The 16,105-nt window shown below is 34.2% G+C and overlaps 1 protein-coding gene across 4 annotated transcripts in view; it reads right to left on the minus strand.

Moving 5' to 3' along the window:
* Nucleotides 1-2,516: 2,516 nt before the first annotated feature.
* PPP4R3A (protein phosphatase 4 regulatory subunit 3A) overlaps nucleotides 2,517-16,105 on the minus strand; it is a 38,438-nt gene continuing 24,849 nt past the window's right edge. For 2 of the 4 annotated variants that reach the window (XM_061181177.1, XM_061181181.1), the window contains 9 exons: nucleotides 15,739-15,894; nucleotides 13,763-13,894; nucleotides 13,559-13,661; nucleotides 12,105-12,263; nucleotides 6,808-6,977; nucleotides 5,787-5,929; nucleotides 4,920-5,110; nucleotides 4,270-4,496; nucleotides 2,517-3,251 (listed from right to left, as the gene is read on the minus strand). In XM_061181177.1, coding sequence (XP_061037160.1) covers nucleotides 3,141-3,251; nucleotides 4,270-4,496; nucleotides 4,920-5,110; nucleotides 5,787-5,929; nucleotides 6,808-6,977; nucleotides 12,105-12,263; nucleotides 13,559-13,661; nucleotides 13,763-13,894; nucleotides 15,739-15,894 — 1,392 coding nt within the window. In that variant the 3' untranslated portion in view covers nucleotides 2,517-3,140. Of the gene's footprint in view, nucleotides 3,252-4,269; nucleotides 4,497-4,919; nucleotides 5,111-5,786; nucleotides 5,930-6,807; nucleotides 6,978-12,104; nucleotides 12,264-13,558; nucleotides 13,662-13,762; nucleotides 13,895-15,738; nucleotides 15,895-16,105 lie in introns of those variants that run through there. The other 2 variants (XM_061181178.1, XM_061181179.1) reach the window with 2 other exon arrangements.

The following is a 16,105-nucleotide window of genomic DNA, read 5'->3' on the forward strand; positions in this document are numbered from 1 at the left end:
TTTAGCATCATGTTGAAGAAATCACTGTGCCCTTTGAGTCCATGGAAGAACTCACCTAGGAGAGCAGAAAGGTCAAGGAAAGTTGTGTCTCCAACCAGAGTTATTTTAAGGACCAAGACATCTGACTCCAACAGTTAGGACGTTTATCTATTTGAAGAGAGCCTCTCTACAGTTTCCTTTCAAAAGAGCCAAGATGAAGCATTAAGGCCAAAGAGAAAAATCAGACTGATTTAGCACTGAGTACAAACACTGATGATTGCCCCATTTCTTCATGTGTCAATGTCCCACTATAATGGTAGACAATAATCCATCCCATAAAAATGTTTCTATAATTCTCTTGCTCAAAATGGATGTTATGGCAGAAAAAGTTTCCTTGTATAGAAGAATTTCGAAGGTCCTAAATTTTTCCCCAAAGGGATTTTGACAATGCTGTTTAAACAAAGTTATTCATGGTGAATACTAGAAATAGGCTGATAACATAAAGTTATCCACTTAAAGAAATCTTCCAGTGTAAACTCCTTGCTGTTCTAATCTTGCAAGCTTTACAAAGGCCACTGCTTAAATGAAGAATAAAAACCGAGGAATGTTCCCCCTGCTCCATGTCTCCCCATTTCCAAATTCACAAAACTGACTTGCACATTGGTGTTCCAGAGAAAATGACATGCAGGATCTGAGTACAATCAGGCATAGAAAACCCATCAGGCTTCATTCTATCAAAAAAATGCCAGGGTAGCATTTCTGGACAAGATGGGATGTCAGGGTGTTTTCTGTAGCAATTACAGATCTTTTTCAGAAATTGCTAGGTAATCACTCTGAGAAGTGAAATTTTTCATTTTAAAATGAGCAAAAGAACCAACAGGTATCATTAAAATATGTATTTACATCATTATATTCACATCGGTTATCAAAATAGTATTTATACTTCAAAGTGTGGAATTCTGACTCAGTCAGACGGAACTGTGTCAATTCAAGTGTTGTGTTTCTAGCAATTTATTGCTAATAGTCTTCCTCCATGAAACAAGCAGCTGTTTAGACTTTTCTCCTATTGTAGCAGCATGTGTGAAGTTCCGCTTCAGTAACCCATCTGTCCAGCAATGAAAGGGCATCCCTTAAATGTTGAAGGCCAATAGTTAGTATCTTTTTTTTTAATATACTGGACCACAATTCATGAAAACAAGGGATGGTTCTTCCCACTACCCAAGAACCCCCAGAATACCAAGACAAATACATGTTCCATGAGTCAATCAGAAAGGTCAGTTTAAACTGTATGTTTAAGGCACAAACATTTCACATGGGACTTTCTAGGTAATAAAGGAAGACATAATATAATTAACTTACATCCTATTTTCTGTTCTCTTTATTTGCAAGATAAGTTGATTAAAATTATTAATTGCCAGAACTTGTGACCCAGAAGTAGCTCTATACTGTAGTGAAATACACTTAAACTCTTACAGTTAATAATGCACCCAAAGTTTCATTAAAAAAAAAATTAGCCAACAATAAGACTTTTCATGACTGACTGTAGCAAGTTGTTGCTTTCTGGTTTTCTATGCAGCTACTCCATATAACCTTATTTTTGGTATCACAATGTACTGAGGGCTAAGCAAAAGAGGAGCTAAGGTAGAAGCACACAGTGCTTGCAAGATTATCCAGTTAAAGTATATGATACTTAAAATAGTATCCTTTTCCTAGATATGAATTTTTATTCACATTTGCAAATACATTCTTCAGTAAGTTCTAAAATCTTCACTTTTTAAAAAAGTGAAGGTATGTGGAATTGAGATATTTATTTTCGTTTCCTTAAAAGAATTTTAGCACACCTAAGACAATAAAAAGAACCTATTTAAACATACTGTTTTAATGAAGTGGTATCTGATGGTCCTCTGACCAGGTATTTATTTAGGAACCACCGCTTACAACTCCAACTGGTATTCCAAAGGGAGTAGTTAAAAAAAAGAAAAAAGAAAAATACAACTAATACAATTTCTCTTACTCTTCACTTTTTTTATTACTCAAAAGTCAAATACGTTATTTTTAAATTATTCATCCTCAATTTTGATTTAATGTACCATCATTTCCCCAAGATATGAAATTTCAGAATCTCTTTGGAATACTAATTTCACGTTTCTAGGTTTAACAAAACTGCTGAAATTTTAAATTCCACTCTATTTCCCTGAATTCTCAAGACAGTTGCTGATGTAAATTTTAATATAAAATATTTAGTCACAAAATAGTATTGCTTTTTGTATGCACATAGTTAGTTGTAAGATTACTTTGCTTTTGTCAATAAAAACTATACCATCTTTCATAAAACTCTAAACAAATTAAGAACTGTGATGGAGAACAAAAATTACACATGGTAAAACAGGTACCAGCACAACGTTAGGTTATATTACATCAAAAAATTTTTTAATGGTCCCAAATATATATACTCAACAACTAAGCATACACTCAGGAGAAAAAAAAAATCAAAAACAAAATGAAACAAAAAAAATTATGACACAAATGACCACATCTAGAATTCCACTCAATCTTTAATCAAGTAGGGACAAATCCCCACTTAAAAAAAAAAAATCTGCAGTTTGAAGGGCAAAGGGAACAGATAGATAAAAAAGAGGAAACTTCATATTCGCCCCTCCCCCAACGAGGTTTTTCCAAACCTGCTGTAGCTTGACTAAAATGTTCAGAATGTATGATTTTAAAGGCAGGTCTCTTTATACAAAGAAACTGCTGGCATTCTTCTTAACTAGTGAAGAATTAGGGCAGAAAAGCCTATTCTTCTGAGTCTCAAACATGGTCCGAGAAAGCATATTCTGATTGTAGCAACTGACCAGTCAATCCAGAGTTCCACTTACAAAACCCCTGCCCTGTTGGCTTTTTGTTTCCATTTCCTTCCCTGAGAAAAGGGCAATGTGTGGTCCAAGCTGGAGACCTCAAAGGTGTAAGTCAGTCTTCCCCCTAAATGTATAATTATCCCCTCCTCCTGCTCCACTGAATTGGCACTTGATGAGCAGAAGTCAAGCATGCGAGCTGATCTGTGTCAGTCATTCACAAGAGACCACTGCTTTGTTATAGATTTTGTAGTGGGGAGGGGTAAAGAACCAGTTTTCTCAACAGGTACTGATCACAGGCAGTTGCCATTATGACTCAAACTTTGCTTTCTTTGACAAAGGGAGCGTGTCTTCCTTGTCTTCGTCCTCATCATCATCCTCATCATCATCAGGATAATCTACCAGACCCACGAGGCCTCCCTGTTCAGAAATAAGGATTATTTTAAGAAAACACTACATTTTCAAATACATCTGTCTTAAGTCTGGGTAAAGGATATACCCCCTACCCCAGTATACTAACTGGTTATTTCTGGGAGGTGAGATTGTACGCAGCTGAAGTTCATTACATATTTCCCAAGTTATCCATGATAAAATTTTAAGCAGTTTATGATCCTTGCGAAACACCCAGGAGATAAACACTAATTACTGAATTTAAAATTCAAAACTTAAGTTTTAAGACTCTATGCATTAAAAAAATTTTCTTTAACAGAGTCTAAACAGCATCAAAATTAAAACCACAGAAAATAAACAGACCACTAGAAATGAGGGTAGACAGACTATCAAGGCTAGGCAAGTGACTCTGCCCTGTCCCTTCCTCATTACTCCGTCCAGGCTTCCTCTCAGCCCTGCTCCTTCACCGGAAGCCACTGCAGCTCACTTTAGTCCTGACGCAGATCAATGAATTCCACATGCCAGTCTGTTAACTGCTAGTCCGGGGAAACATAAGGCGGCCAAAAGAATTGGTTTTTTCTGAGATTATGTCTTTCCTACATTTTTGGTGGTAAAATTTTGATCCTTCCTAAATGAAATGTTAGTGATAGTAGACAGTTAATTCTTTTTTATAAACCTTGCTTGACAAAATTAAGTTAGGAGTGTCCAGATATTTAGATTATCTTCTTCCTACGAAGTCTTTATCTGGGTATTAATTGGGAAAGCTGATAAAAGTAAATAATAATTTAACTTTAAAATTTCTGTAAATGTTTTGACACATACAAATGTGAACTTAAGGTTCTAAAATGCAAATAACCAAAATAAGAATATATTCAAACTTCTGAATTGGTCATAAAAACTTTCAGAAATTTCTCAACTGCTGGTGGGAGAATTATTCTCTAGTTCACAAAATCAGTTCCAAAAGACAGTAACCAAAGGGACTACTAGTCACAACAATTTTATTGTTGGGAAAGCTTCAATTAGGTAGGTCTGGGAGTCAAAAACATACCTTGGTAGTAATAGCTGCCGTCTGAGATGTATTTTTAGGGATGGATCCAGGAGAGCCTGGAGATCCTGGGGATCCAGGTGAGCCTGGAGAACCAGGCAGATTTGTTGCAGGTGACTGGCTGGAGAGGGTAGTCTTTGTTCCACTAGAGAGGGAAAGCTTGAAACTTGGGCTCTGCCGACCAGAAAGATTCGTTTTCAGAAGCACCTCCTTTTCCTCACTTTCTTTTACTAAAAATGAGAATACTGTCAATAATTGTCACCCATACTCATCTTTTTAAAAACCTCCAAGTGAGATGGCACTAAAAACACAATTAACTAGCTTACTCCTTTGCCAGAGAGCGAAACTGAAATTCAGTTTATGAACAAAGCTTAGCAAAATACTAAGCATCCTTATCCACAGGACTTTACTACTGAGAAGGAAGGAGACCTTCAGTATTATAGTCAGTGTTCCTACCCTTCCTGAAATATCTCACTCAAGACAAATTAGGAAAATTTAGTCTATACCTTCCCAACAGAGCTATTAAATTCACACTCTATAAAGCAAGAGTCTTTTAATATCTGTTGTGACACAAAGTAGATACTCTGTCAAAAAAAGGATAAACCCAGAGTGAGAAAGCCTTCAATTTTTCCTTGCCCATCTTTTCAACATACATTTCTTCCTCTCCATGAATTTACTTATTGGATCCATAATGTCATCATCATTCTTAGTTTTGTCAGATGGAGACACGACAGCTTCTCCATCTTCCATGTCATCTTCATCTGTGTTGAACCACATCTCCTCTTCATCTTCTAGTGTTCTGGCGTCTCTTCGATATCTATGATTCCTCAAAATGGAACGCATACTATGAGTAAAGAAAAGAAAGTAGAATTAATAGACTCATATAAAGACTTTCGTCTTCAAATATTATCCCAAATTACAGTCTTAATAGATAAATGGAATAATACAGATTTATACACACAGAGGTGGGAAAAAAAAAACAAACAGATTTTACCTAGCATATAACAAAAAACTACACTCCACCATATCTAGTCTTAACTAGTGGAATCAAAATTCCCATTATCAAAATTGTACTGTTACAGATCAGTTATTAAACTTGCTAACACTAGGAATTAAGTCTTAATTTACAGATTTTAAAATATACCACAAGTATGTGAACTCAGGTATTTTAAAAAAATGTACACGATTGCATTAAAATAATTTGTAACCTTAAAGCAAAGCAAATACAATAATATTCTGATTTTACTTTGGACACAAAAGTAGCCTTATTGCCATATCAGTGTTTTGCTTTTTTTCTTTTGCATTATCTAACTTGATATATGCCTGAGAAAAGTCTACAGATCATACTGATACCCACCTAACACCGTCAGGAAAACATTTACATTGACCATTAGAGAAAACTACAACCTCCATCTGTTTATTTTCCCCTCTGCTGCCAAGCTAAATAATAAACAAGCAAAAAAGAGCTACCATCATAAACTTGTCACTGAATGAATAGGTTCAAATATGTGGTAATCTACCTGTCAAGTTTGGGATTATCTTGCCTTTCTCTTTGTTGTTCAAATCTCAGTTTCAATCCTTTAAATGTTTGAACATAATCTACATCTTCCAGTGCTTTCCAGTAATTTTCAATTACATGAGCAGTTAATGATTTTATATCTTCCTATAAAAAAGAATTATAATAAAAAATGATAGGAAAAATTAGCAAAATATGAGGCTTAATTGTAGTGAACTCATAAACCTACCCAAAATGGTTTAATTTCATAAAATTATTATCCAGTCTTAGGGACAAACAAATGCAAATGGGCATAACAAATACTGGCTACTTCAATAGCCCCCGACTTTTGGTGTACCTCAGAATTATCCATGGCTCTTTCCAAAGTAAATGCTCAGGTCCTACCCTAGATGATTCTCATTCACTAAGTCTGGGGTGGTGCCTAGGCATATATATTTAAAATCACACTACAGAAAAGTGCTAGAGATGGATGGCAGTGATGATTGCACAACAATGTGAATACACTTAACGCCAGTGAACTGTACACTTTAAAAAATGGTTAAAAGGGCAAATTTTGTTATGTTTATTTTACCGAAATTTTTAAAAAGCATGCCACAGATAATTCTGAGACACACCAGTGTTTGAGAAATACTAGCCTACTATATCATTAAAGAATGAAGTTTGCTCTTTAGAGACATATGGAGGAATGTCAAGAAAAATTCAAAAAACCTCAAAGTTAAAAACAAAACAAACAAAAAACACATGCGAATACTTACGTCAACTATAATTTTACTTTCTTAAAATGACTACTGTGACAGTGTTAAATCAGTTTTCAAACTATCCTGAGATAGTTTGAAACTAGCTGCTGAGAGAGATTTTTTGTTTTTTGTTAGTTCAAATTGAATCTCATAAGCTTTTGGTAACACTGGTTTTCTTTCAAAAATTCTCTCCAAATATAATAATCTCAAATAAACCAAAATACCAACAATGCATATTTGATTTTCTCAAACAAAACCAAAATTCTAACTAAAAAGTATAGAACCTACCACTCTAATAAATTCAAACATTTCTATTATGGCAGAGTTCATCAGATTGTAGCGGGATCCATTGTTGAGAAATGCTTTGACTACTGGTTCAAACAAAAAACTTTTCATTATGTAGCGGTTGTAAAACTCATCTTTTAATCCAATAATCTTTCTCTTAAAACGAAGAGCACCTGAAACACAGAGGCATTGTTGTTCAAATTACATACCATATCTTCATATTTTAGAATTACAAAAAAACCTGTTAAATAAACATAGTTCTTCATGCAGTAATAAGTTACTGCTTCCAGAAGTATGAACCTAAAGATAAGGATTACAAAAAGGTTATCAGAAAAATGTATTCTAAAAGCAGTGTATGTCATCATAGAACACAAGTCTTAGAGAGCCAGAAGAATTCTGGAAATAAGTTACTGATTACCAAAATGTACTTTACATCTGAAATTAGAGCTAAGATAGGGCTAATAAATGAATTAACCTATCATACTACTTAAGATGAGAAAATTCCAAATATATCCTTTTGTATATACCTTCAAAACAATAGAAAAAACATTGTTTTATTAGGGCAATCCACTCTATAATTTGATCTTCCTTATTTTTGGACACTCTTATTATTTTGTATCAGGGTTAATGGTGTTTACATTGATTTGTTTTTGGATGTGTTTGTAGAAGTGCCACAAACCCACAGAAATCTGCATGACCCAAAATTTGCCTTCCCAGAGTTTAGGAATCAATTTAGAGGATGTTTTTAAAATGTGGTCCTCTATGCTTACTGCAGCGAGTATGCTTTTTATTTTTTTTCCCTAGTTTTCCTTTTTACAATTAATTAGGCTTTAACTTACAGATTAAAAGGTATATTTACATCTTGAGGTATGGGGAGTTACTTAAGTCACCATTCGTCAAGATCCAAATATACTCAGACAGCTAGACTTCAACAAAGCCCTCTTTACCTAATGGAATTATCAGTAAGTTAATGCCCCAGTTATTGTAAACAGTTCAAAAAAGCATACTCACTTCATGCAGTCACATCGTCTTCGGTTGGCAAGATTAAATATTGTGTTTGTATTTTGGTTTCTTTGGAGATCATGGAAGTGGCTCGTTAAATTGCCAATTTGTTATTAATCAAGTCCTTCATGAGCAGGTAGCCAGGCAACCATGCTGACACGGTTTCTGGGTAGGAAGGCAGAGGAGTAAAGCAGCTCAATTTTTCTTCAGTTGGCAGAAAAGAGGTCCACAAGTGAATGCCCAATTAGGTACAGTTGATTATAAACTGCCTTAACAATCCAACTTATTTAACAGTGTCTCTTACTAAAGAGACGCTCTGGGCAGGGAGTTCAAAATAGTTTATAGAAGAGTAATTGCATTTTATTTTTTAAACTACTGAGTATTTTCAAATACATAAGCATGGTGAAATAAGACATTTTAAACAATAAGCATCATCTTTCTTTGTGATAAGTCAAAGCCTAATAAGGGTTTATTTTCCCAAAACAATGATTTGAGAGCTTGTTGTTGTTTTTTTTAATGTTACTTGATAAAGGAACTTAGGCAGTTCCACTTGTTAGAATAAAAATCAATACTTTAGAGCTCATGCTAATAGGCCAAATTTTAAGCTTTTAGTAATTAAGGCAAGTGCTGTTATTTTAAAAATCGTTACTCCAACTTTGCAGGCTTTGTGAAGACTTGTGTCCTACCATAACACACACTAATTGAACCCTGTGGTCTGCATGCAGTTCCCGGGTAAGTGAAAAGAAAACTCCCTTCCTAGAACTCACTAAGACCAGAGTATGCAGCTGGCACCACTGCCATCTCCTCAAGAGCAGTTTTGTTCAGAAACTGCTAAGGTAGATAGAAGGTAATGCTAATGGGCTGTGTTTTGCTCTTCATTTGCCCTCATTTATTTATATCAAGAATCGTGTCATTTCCACCCAAACCTCTCCTCAAAAAGAAACTTGCATGAAAAATATCCAACCACTATTCTTGCTGTTGAATAAAGTTACTTTCAAAAATTTACCAGTGAGTTCTAATGAAGTTAAGTTGCTCGAAGGAGATTAGAGAAAGCTTTTGCGATAGGTCAAGTTAGCACAAATGTAGGATTTTCAGTGTAAAAGTGCACTCTGCTTCCACTCACATCTCTAACCTTTATTAACATGCCAGGAATCTCCTACGCTTAGTTTCAATCATCTCTAAAACAAATAATAAATCTTTACCTTACACAACATGACATTTTATGTAAGTCTGAAACTTTTTGCCGCATATGTAACTAATGATAGCTGAATAAAAGCATCTACCACAAAATTTTTCTTTACTTCATTCTTCTTATAGATTTCCATATTTTAAAAAACAGCCAGACAACATATAGGTATGAGCTAAAAAGCTACAATTTAAGATCCAAGAATCTGGTAAAGGCCAAGACAATAAAACTGTGTGTGTGTGTGTGTGTGTCTGTGTGTATATACACATACATATCTAACCTATAAAGACTAAATAGGATTGCTGTTCTCACTCACAGACTTGATTACATTGTCTTTAAATATGATACAAGTATAATAATTAAGCAGCAGCAGATATAAAAAATTCAAAGTCCCCAAACTGTGTACATTTAACCAATCTTTTGTCTTTACAAGTGGACAACATCTAAATTTACTTATAAAATCTCCCTTAAAAAAAAAATTATACTTAATATTTTAATGTACTCTTTTCTAAGACTGAATAGATATTAAATCTCCGCAAATTTATGCTTAGTTCTTTTAGAAATCCTTGATAAAAACTCCTACTGTATAGCCAGTCCTAAAGAGTGCATTCCTAATGACTGGCATCTTCTTTCAGAAGCTACTCATTCTCTCAATCCTGGGAAGAGAGCCACACTGAGAATCATTTGAGAAAGAGTAAGGTTTAATTAATGATAACCTAACTTAGTTTGGAAAATATTAACAATAATAAAACATAACTAAGATTTTTGCTAGCATGCTTAATTTCCTACAATATAAACTCATTAATTTGTCATGATTCTCTTCATAGTTCTCACTGAACTGTGAGAAATTTTCTTTGCAATACTGTAAGCAAAATGAGATGAAGGACTAAAGAAAAGGCCTTTCCCTTTTCTGCCACTCTCCCACTAGACTCATGTGTTCTACCTATACCAAACCTCTAACACACCACACTTTCACATTTGTTCATCTGAATTGTGTGTTCAACCAAGAATTTCATACTCTCCCATGATCAAGACACAACTTACTTTACTTCTTTTTGCAAGATTTTCCTGATCTGCCTCATTCAGGGAGAATAAATCATTTCGCCTATACATCCAAACATACCTCGATATAGTGCTTTTGATGTTGTTTTGGTATTTACAGACTATCTCCTCCTAATGAACTCTGAGCCACTTGACAACTGACTTCAGGTCTTAATCATCTTTTTCCTAATACTAGGTATGCATCATACGTCATCAAATGTAAGATGCCACTGATGGCAAAAACCTTCCTTTCTACTACTAAGAAGACAAAACAAAGAAAAAAAGCTACCAATCATAATGACATGCCATTAGTTTTAAGACTCACCTTGATTTGAGAGATGATAAATGCATATCTTAGAATCAATAAAACATGGTAGTGGGTGTTAAATTTATTGAAATAAAACTGATTAATTTATTAATTTATTCAGTTTTCCCATTCTGTCCCATCTGCTCAAACTCCCTTTCCCACACTCAAACAAAACCTTCTATGCTGACATGAAAGAACAAATCAAAGAAGTGTTCATTATTAACTTCCTCTCAACTTGCTTTGGGACTCTCACTTTTGCTATGATAGGTTTATAAGGAAAATGAATATGAGTTTAAGAGCCCTTATATGCACTATTCCTTTTGGCTGAAAAACATCTGACCACATGTATTCTCAGTTCATACTGCAGTGTGTACACCAGACTGAAAAACTAATTCAACATAACAACTGTCACCCTAATAGGTTTCCTTCTAAGAAAAATTCATTAGACTTTCTATTTTGAAAACCATTTTAAAGATAAAATGTTGATAGAATAAATCAATGTCAGAAATATCCTTATAAACAATGTTTTCATAATTTAAGGATATTTTAAAAGTCAATTAAGCAAAACATTTTTTTTGGCTGCGCTGCACAGCTTGTGGGATCTCAGTTCCCCGACCAGGTAATGAACCCAGGCCCTCGGCAGTGAAAGTGCAGAGTCCTAACCACTGACTGGGGACCGCCAGGGAATTCCCAAGCAAAACAATTTAAAATGAAGTAAAAAAAGACAGCAAAAATGGATGTATATGTTCAGGCCTCTAATTATGATGCCTTTATACAACAACAAAACCAAACCTACCCATAAAAACCAAAAGGCCAAAAAGAGTTAGTTACCAACAGACATCTCTTATTGAGCCTCTAGGGTACTCTAAAATTGGTGTGCCAACTTACCAAAGAAGGCTGACTGCTACATGATGAAGAATACTCTGGGTTAACCTATTTCTAATTCAGAAACATGTTTTACTTCTGTAAACTAGGGTCTTAAGAATACAGTGAAAGTCAACTTTTGAAAAACATGTATAACTAAGAACAGCCTTGTTAAAAGACTATCTGTTGCTCTAAGAGAGGTGACAAACCTTTCCCATAAAGGCTTTGTGGGCCACATATGGTCTCTTTTTTTTTGAACAATGCTTTAAAAACATAGAAACTATTTTTCACTTTGCAGGTTGTGCAAAAACAGACCATGGACTGGATTTGGCCACAGCTGTGGTTTGTCACCCCTTCTCTAAAATATCTGAGGTACACACAATGTAATATGTCAAATATGTCTCAGTAAAGCTGGGGAAAAAATATTTGTGGAATTAATGAATGGACCATCTGCAGGCATTTGTGCTAGGCATTCTGTAACTTAGAAAAGATGTATTTTGGAAACTCGGTGCTATTAGCTATGTTTTCCAAATTACGAATGTATTCTTCATGACTCAGTGTGAGACTCTAGTCTCACAAGAATGTCCAATTTGTGATTGTCATGCTATATATATAAAGTCAAAAATAAATAAATACGGTAAATAAAATGATTTAAGGTGCCATTTTAATAATACTTTAATACATTTTGTAGGTACACTCTAACCCCTTTACTGTATATTGAGAAAGAAGAGTCAGGAAAATCACCTGCTCAAAATGTGGCAAAAGTACATTATCAGTGTAGTTTAGTATTAGAACCTTGGTCTCCTGAAAGCAGTGATCTTTTCTTCTCAGGCAATAAGACCGAAAGATAACAATAATAATATACAGACAATAAGTAATTCTACCAGAAGCAACACTTACATAATGCCAAGAAAGCATGCTTTGAGGCCATAAGAACTAACACTCTCCGGAGAATGTCCTTATTAATAATGTAGTTCTTTATGTGGTAGGTATGGTGCTCCACACAAAATGTTAACAATTCCAATACAAGTGCCAACAACTGGGCAGTCTGAAAATCATCTAAACAAAACAAAACACAATTATATTTAATGACTTATATTCTTTTCCTCCCCAAATGTAAGAATCCGAATTTCAATCAAGTAAAATCCCTTCTATTAACCCAAATATGTTAAAGTTAAGGAAAAGGGAACTAACATTTATTGAATGCCTACCATGTGCCAAGAACTGTGCTTTCCATTTTTTCACATTTAATTTAAATAACTCTGTGAAGAATTAGTGTCACAAGACCCAGGTGTGAAATGTTATTAGTAAGGCAAACTGGGATACCAATCCATTAGATCTGTTTTATTCCAAAGGGCAGGAATGCTCTACCATGTCTTATGTCCCTCAACGGATATACAGATATCACAGGAGGTCCTCCTACCACCCATCATCTGGCTTTGATGGAACTACTCTCTCTGCTCCTTTGATTCATGTGCTTTGTGCCTCCTTTTACTACACATAATGAGTCCATGCTGAATTATAATTACTGGCTTATCTTCCTCACCAGGCAGTAAGCCTCCAAAACTATTTTACTCACTGTTTTTATTTCCCCCATTTAACCCCTAAAGATTATATATATAGCACAGTGCCTTCCACACAGTGGGTTCTCAATAAATGTTTGATGAATTGAATATGTGGGTTTGGAAAGAAGCCTCAAGCTTTACCTACTATGAATAAAGTAGACAGGAAAAATTAGTATCACATTTCCAAGACTTGATTCTAGAGTCATTAAAAAAGGTACATTTAACATTTTTTTTCTAAGTGGTGTCATAAGTTAAATATACTATATTGATAATTCATATGACAAAATAACTTACTTATTCTCAAAGCTTCAATAAGGAATTTCCCAATGAAGACCCAAAAACTATTTTCTAAATCAAACACACACACACAAAGCTAAAGGAATAAAATGCAGAAATAAATACTACTACCTTGGAATAATCCTCAATGCAAAGAAAAACTGCTTAATACTAAGCACAAGCTCTGCTCTGTATCTACACACTTGGAGTACAAATAAAATGAATCTTCTAATAGCTTCTTCCTTCTATTTGTTTCATACATGTAAATGCAAACTGAATACAAACATTGCTTTAATAAAAAAAATTGTTTTAAAATTCTGAAAGCAAAAAATTGTCTCTAGTATCTTCTTTCACAGTTCTATTACCTCTGATTATAGCACTCTTAAAAGAAATTTTACCTTGAAATTACCTCTTTTGAAAATATATTAGTAGACCTCTAGGTTAACACCAACTTTTTGAGTTTCAGAATTCAAGAACAAAAAAGAACTTAACTACCAACCTGTATTATCTTACCTTTGCTAGGTTTGTCTTCTGTTGTATTTGCCAGTAAGGGAGCAGTAAGGACATGCATACAGTGCTTGTAGAAGAAACCCAGAAATTCAGTCTTTTCTGTTTTCTAAGGAATTGAAAACACTTCCATGAACTTTAACTGCATTGGTTCCTACCAGCAATAAAAATTATACTAGTATGAAAAAGAGAAAAATGCCCATGGCTTACATTGGCAGTAGCTAACATGTTTTCTGGGTCAACTAATGTTCGAAGGAGGCCCATAAGCTGGACTGCTCCTCCAAGTTCAGGGTCTGTATCACAAATCATATGTTCTATAATGAGGTTGATGAGCAGAATATCCTGGTGAGAAAAATACACATAATAAGGATCACTTATTATAGGAGAGAATGGAAAAAGCATATACTATGAGACATGCTACAGCATTATACCTAGTTATGGCTATCTTGTTAACTGCAAACAAAATGAAATGTTTGACTGACTTCTTTAATGGATACAGAGCAGTTTTCCAAAAGTATGGTATAGGCACATTACACAAATAGTACCAAAAAGAATTTATCTTTAATCAAGGGGATTTATCTTTAAATCCCGATTAAAATAAAAACAAAGTTTCAGTTTGGTGCTAACAGATCTTTTACACCTCTGGATAACAAAATCTCCCTTCTGAAGAAAGCTAATGGGCTTTAACAGTAAGAATGTTTAGCTAGAATTTATAACATTGTTCTTTCACTGCATTTTTATAGATTCCTTCTATTTATGGCAGATGATAACTGCATCTATTCTCCATTTATGGAAATGATATAAAGTTTCCATTTAAAATAAATTTAAGAAAAAATTAGTTGGTACCTGAATGTCTGAAATTGGGGCAAACAAGATTACGTTATTTAGAGAGCACACAGGAGAACAAGTATATTATAGATATTCCAAATGACATACAAAATTGACTTAGTTTTCCTGATGCTCTACTATGACTGGTTTTCCTGGCTGAAGAGGAAAAATTGAGAGGCATTCAGTGAGAAAAATCCCTGCTCTTGCCTATATATGCAATGGTAGGATAGACAGAGAAAATGCAGACATACATGGAAATAACAATCAAGACTGGGAATCAAGAAGACTACTGCATATGAATGAAGTAGATCAATGTATGTTCAACTAGTGGGTTACAGCGCCAACAAGAATAGCCTTTATTTTTAATATATATATATTTTTTGGTTTTCAAGATAGGACTGTTTTATAAAAGCAAAATGTGACATAATATTCAACAGTTCAAACTGGCACTTCCTGCACCTACCCTGACATTACAATTTTTTAAACAAGTGTTAAATATAGAAGTTACTAGGCATTCCACTTCATTTTGACATCACAACACATTACGATCTCTTTAAAAAGTCTATTTTCTCATTTTGTAAAAATATGATAAGCTGGAATTCTACATATATTTTTTTCTAAGAGGTTGTCTTTTTACCCCCTCTGTTTGAGGGCAGAATATCTTAGTTTGTTCTTAAGTAAAAAGTTACTTCCAAGATTTTATGGGGGAAAGAGAAAATAAAAAATCAGGATGATTGGTTTAATTATCTGAAAAGAACAGAGCACACACATTTACGGCTTCCACATATGCCATGTACCACAGACTCTGGGAGAACCTTTCACATCACCAGGACACATTCTCTCACTGACTCTGAAACTGATGGGTGGGTAAGTGAGTGAGTGAGTGTGAGAGTGTGTGTGTGTGTGTGTGTACATACAACACAACAGCTTGTTCCCTATGGTTAGGCAGTAAAGAAAGCACCCTAAACACTTTCCAAAGGAATGTGCTTCATCATTCTTGATGATTTTGAGACTCTATCCCTAGCAAAGCCAATTTTTCCTAGGGAAGTTATTCATAATTCCACATATAGAACAATTTATTGATTAAATGATTTAAACAACACAACATAGCACATTAACTTCTGAATTAAGAAACAATCTCAAAAATTTTTAAAGAAATTTAAGTTGAGCATTAACAAATAACTGCTGTAAGACAATTTATAAACTGAGACAGGAGCCAGTTAGGGGAAGAATAAGCCATGATATTATGGCTACACTTTTCTCAAACATCAACTATTTAAATCTTTAAGAAATGAATAATAAATACAGTTATAGCTTCCCATGTATAAATACTTACTGTTAGTGCAAATAATATTTACCTTGTTGGTTATTTTTTGCTCTGTTAACTTCTTACTTACATCATCATTCTGTTGTGCCTCCTGCATGACAAACTCTCGTACCATGGATGGATTATATTCAACCAAGTATGAGAATATATCAGTAGCAGCACTTCGCACCTGTGTATCATCCATGCCCTGCAGATAAAAAGCACTTATTTCTCCTATAATAATAAAAATATGGAACTTGCAGCTATATAAATCCAAAACCTAACAAATTATAAGAAAACATTTGAATAAAAAAAGAGAGGTCAAGGAAACTCTGCTTATGTAAAATTCTTGTTCTATGGATAAAGTTATACTTACTTTTATTCCTGTTTTTTTTTCTACTTTAACATTTCAACTAATA

Source organism: Eubalaena glacialis, chromosome 2 (genome assembly GCF_028564815.1).
Source record: "Eubalaena glacialis isolate mEubGla1 chromosome 2, mEubGla1.1.hap2.+ XY, whole genome shotgun sequence".
Classification (NCBI taxonomy): domain Eukaryota; kingdom Metazoa; phylum Chordata; class Mammalia; order Artiodactyla; family Balaenidae; genus Eubalaena; species Eubalaena glacialis.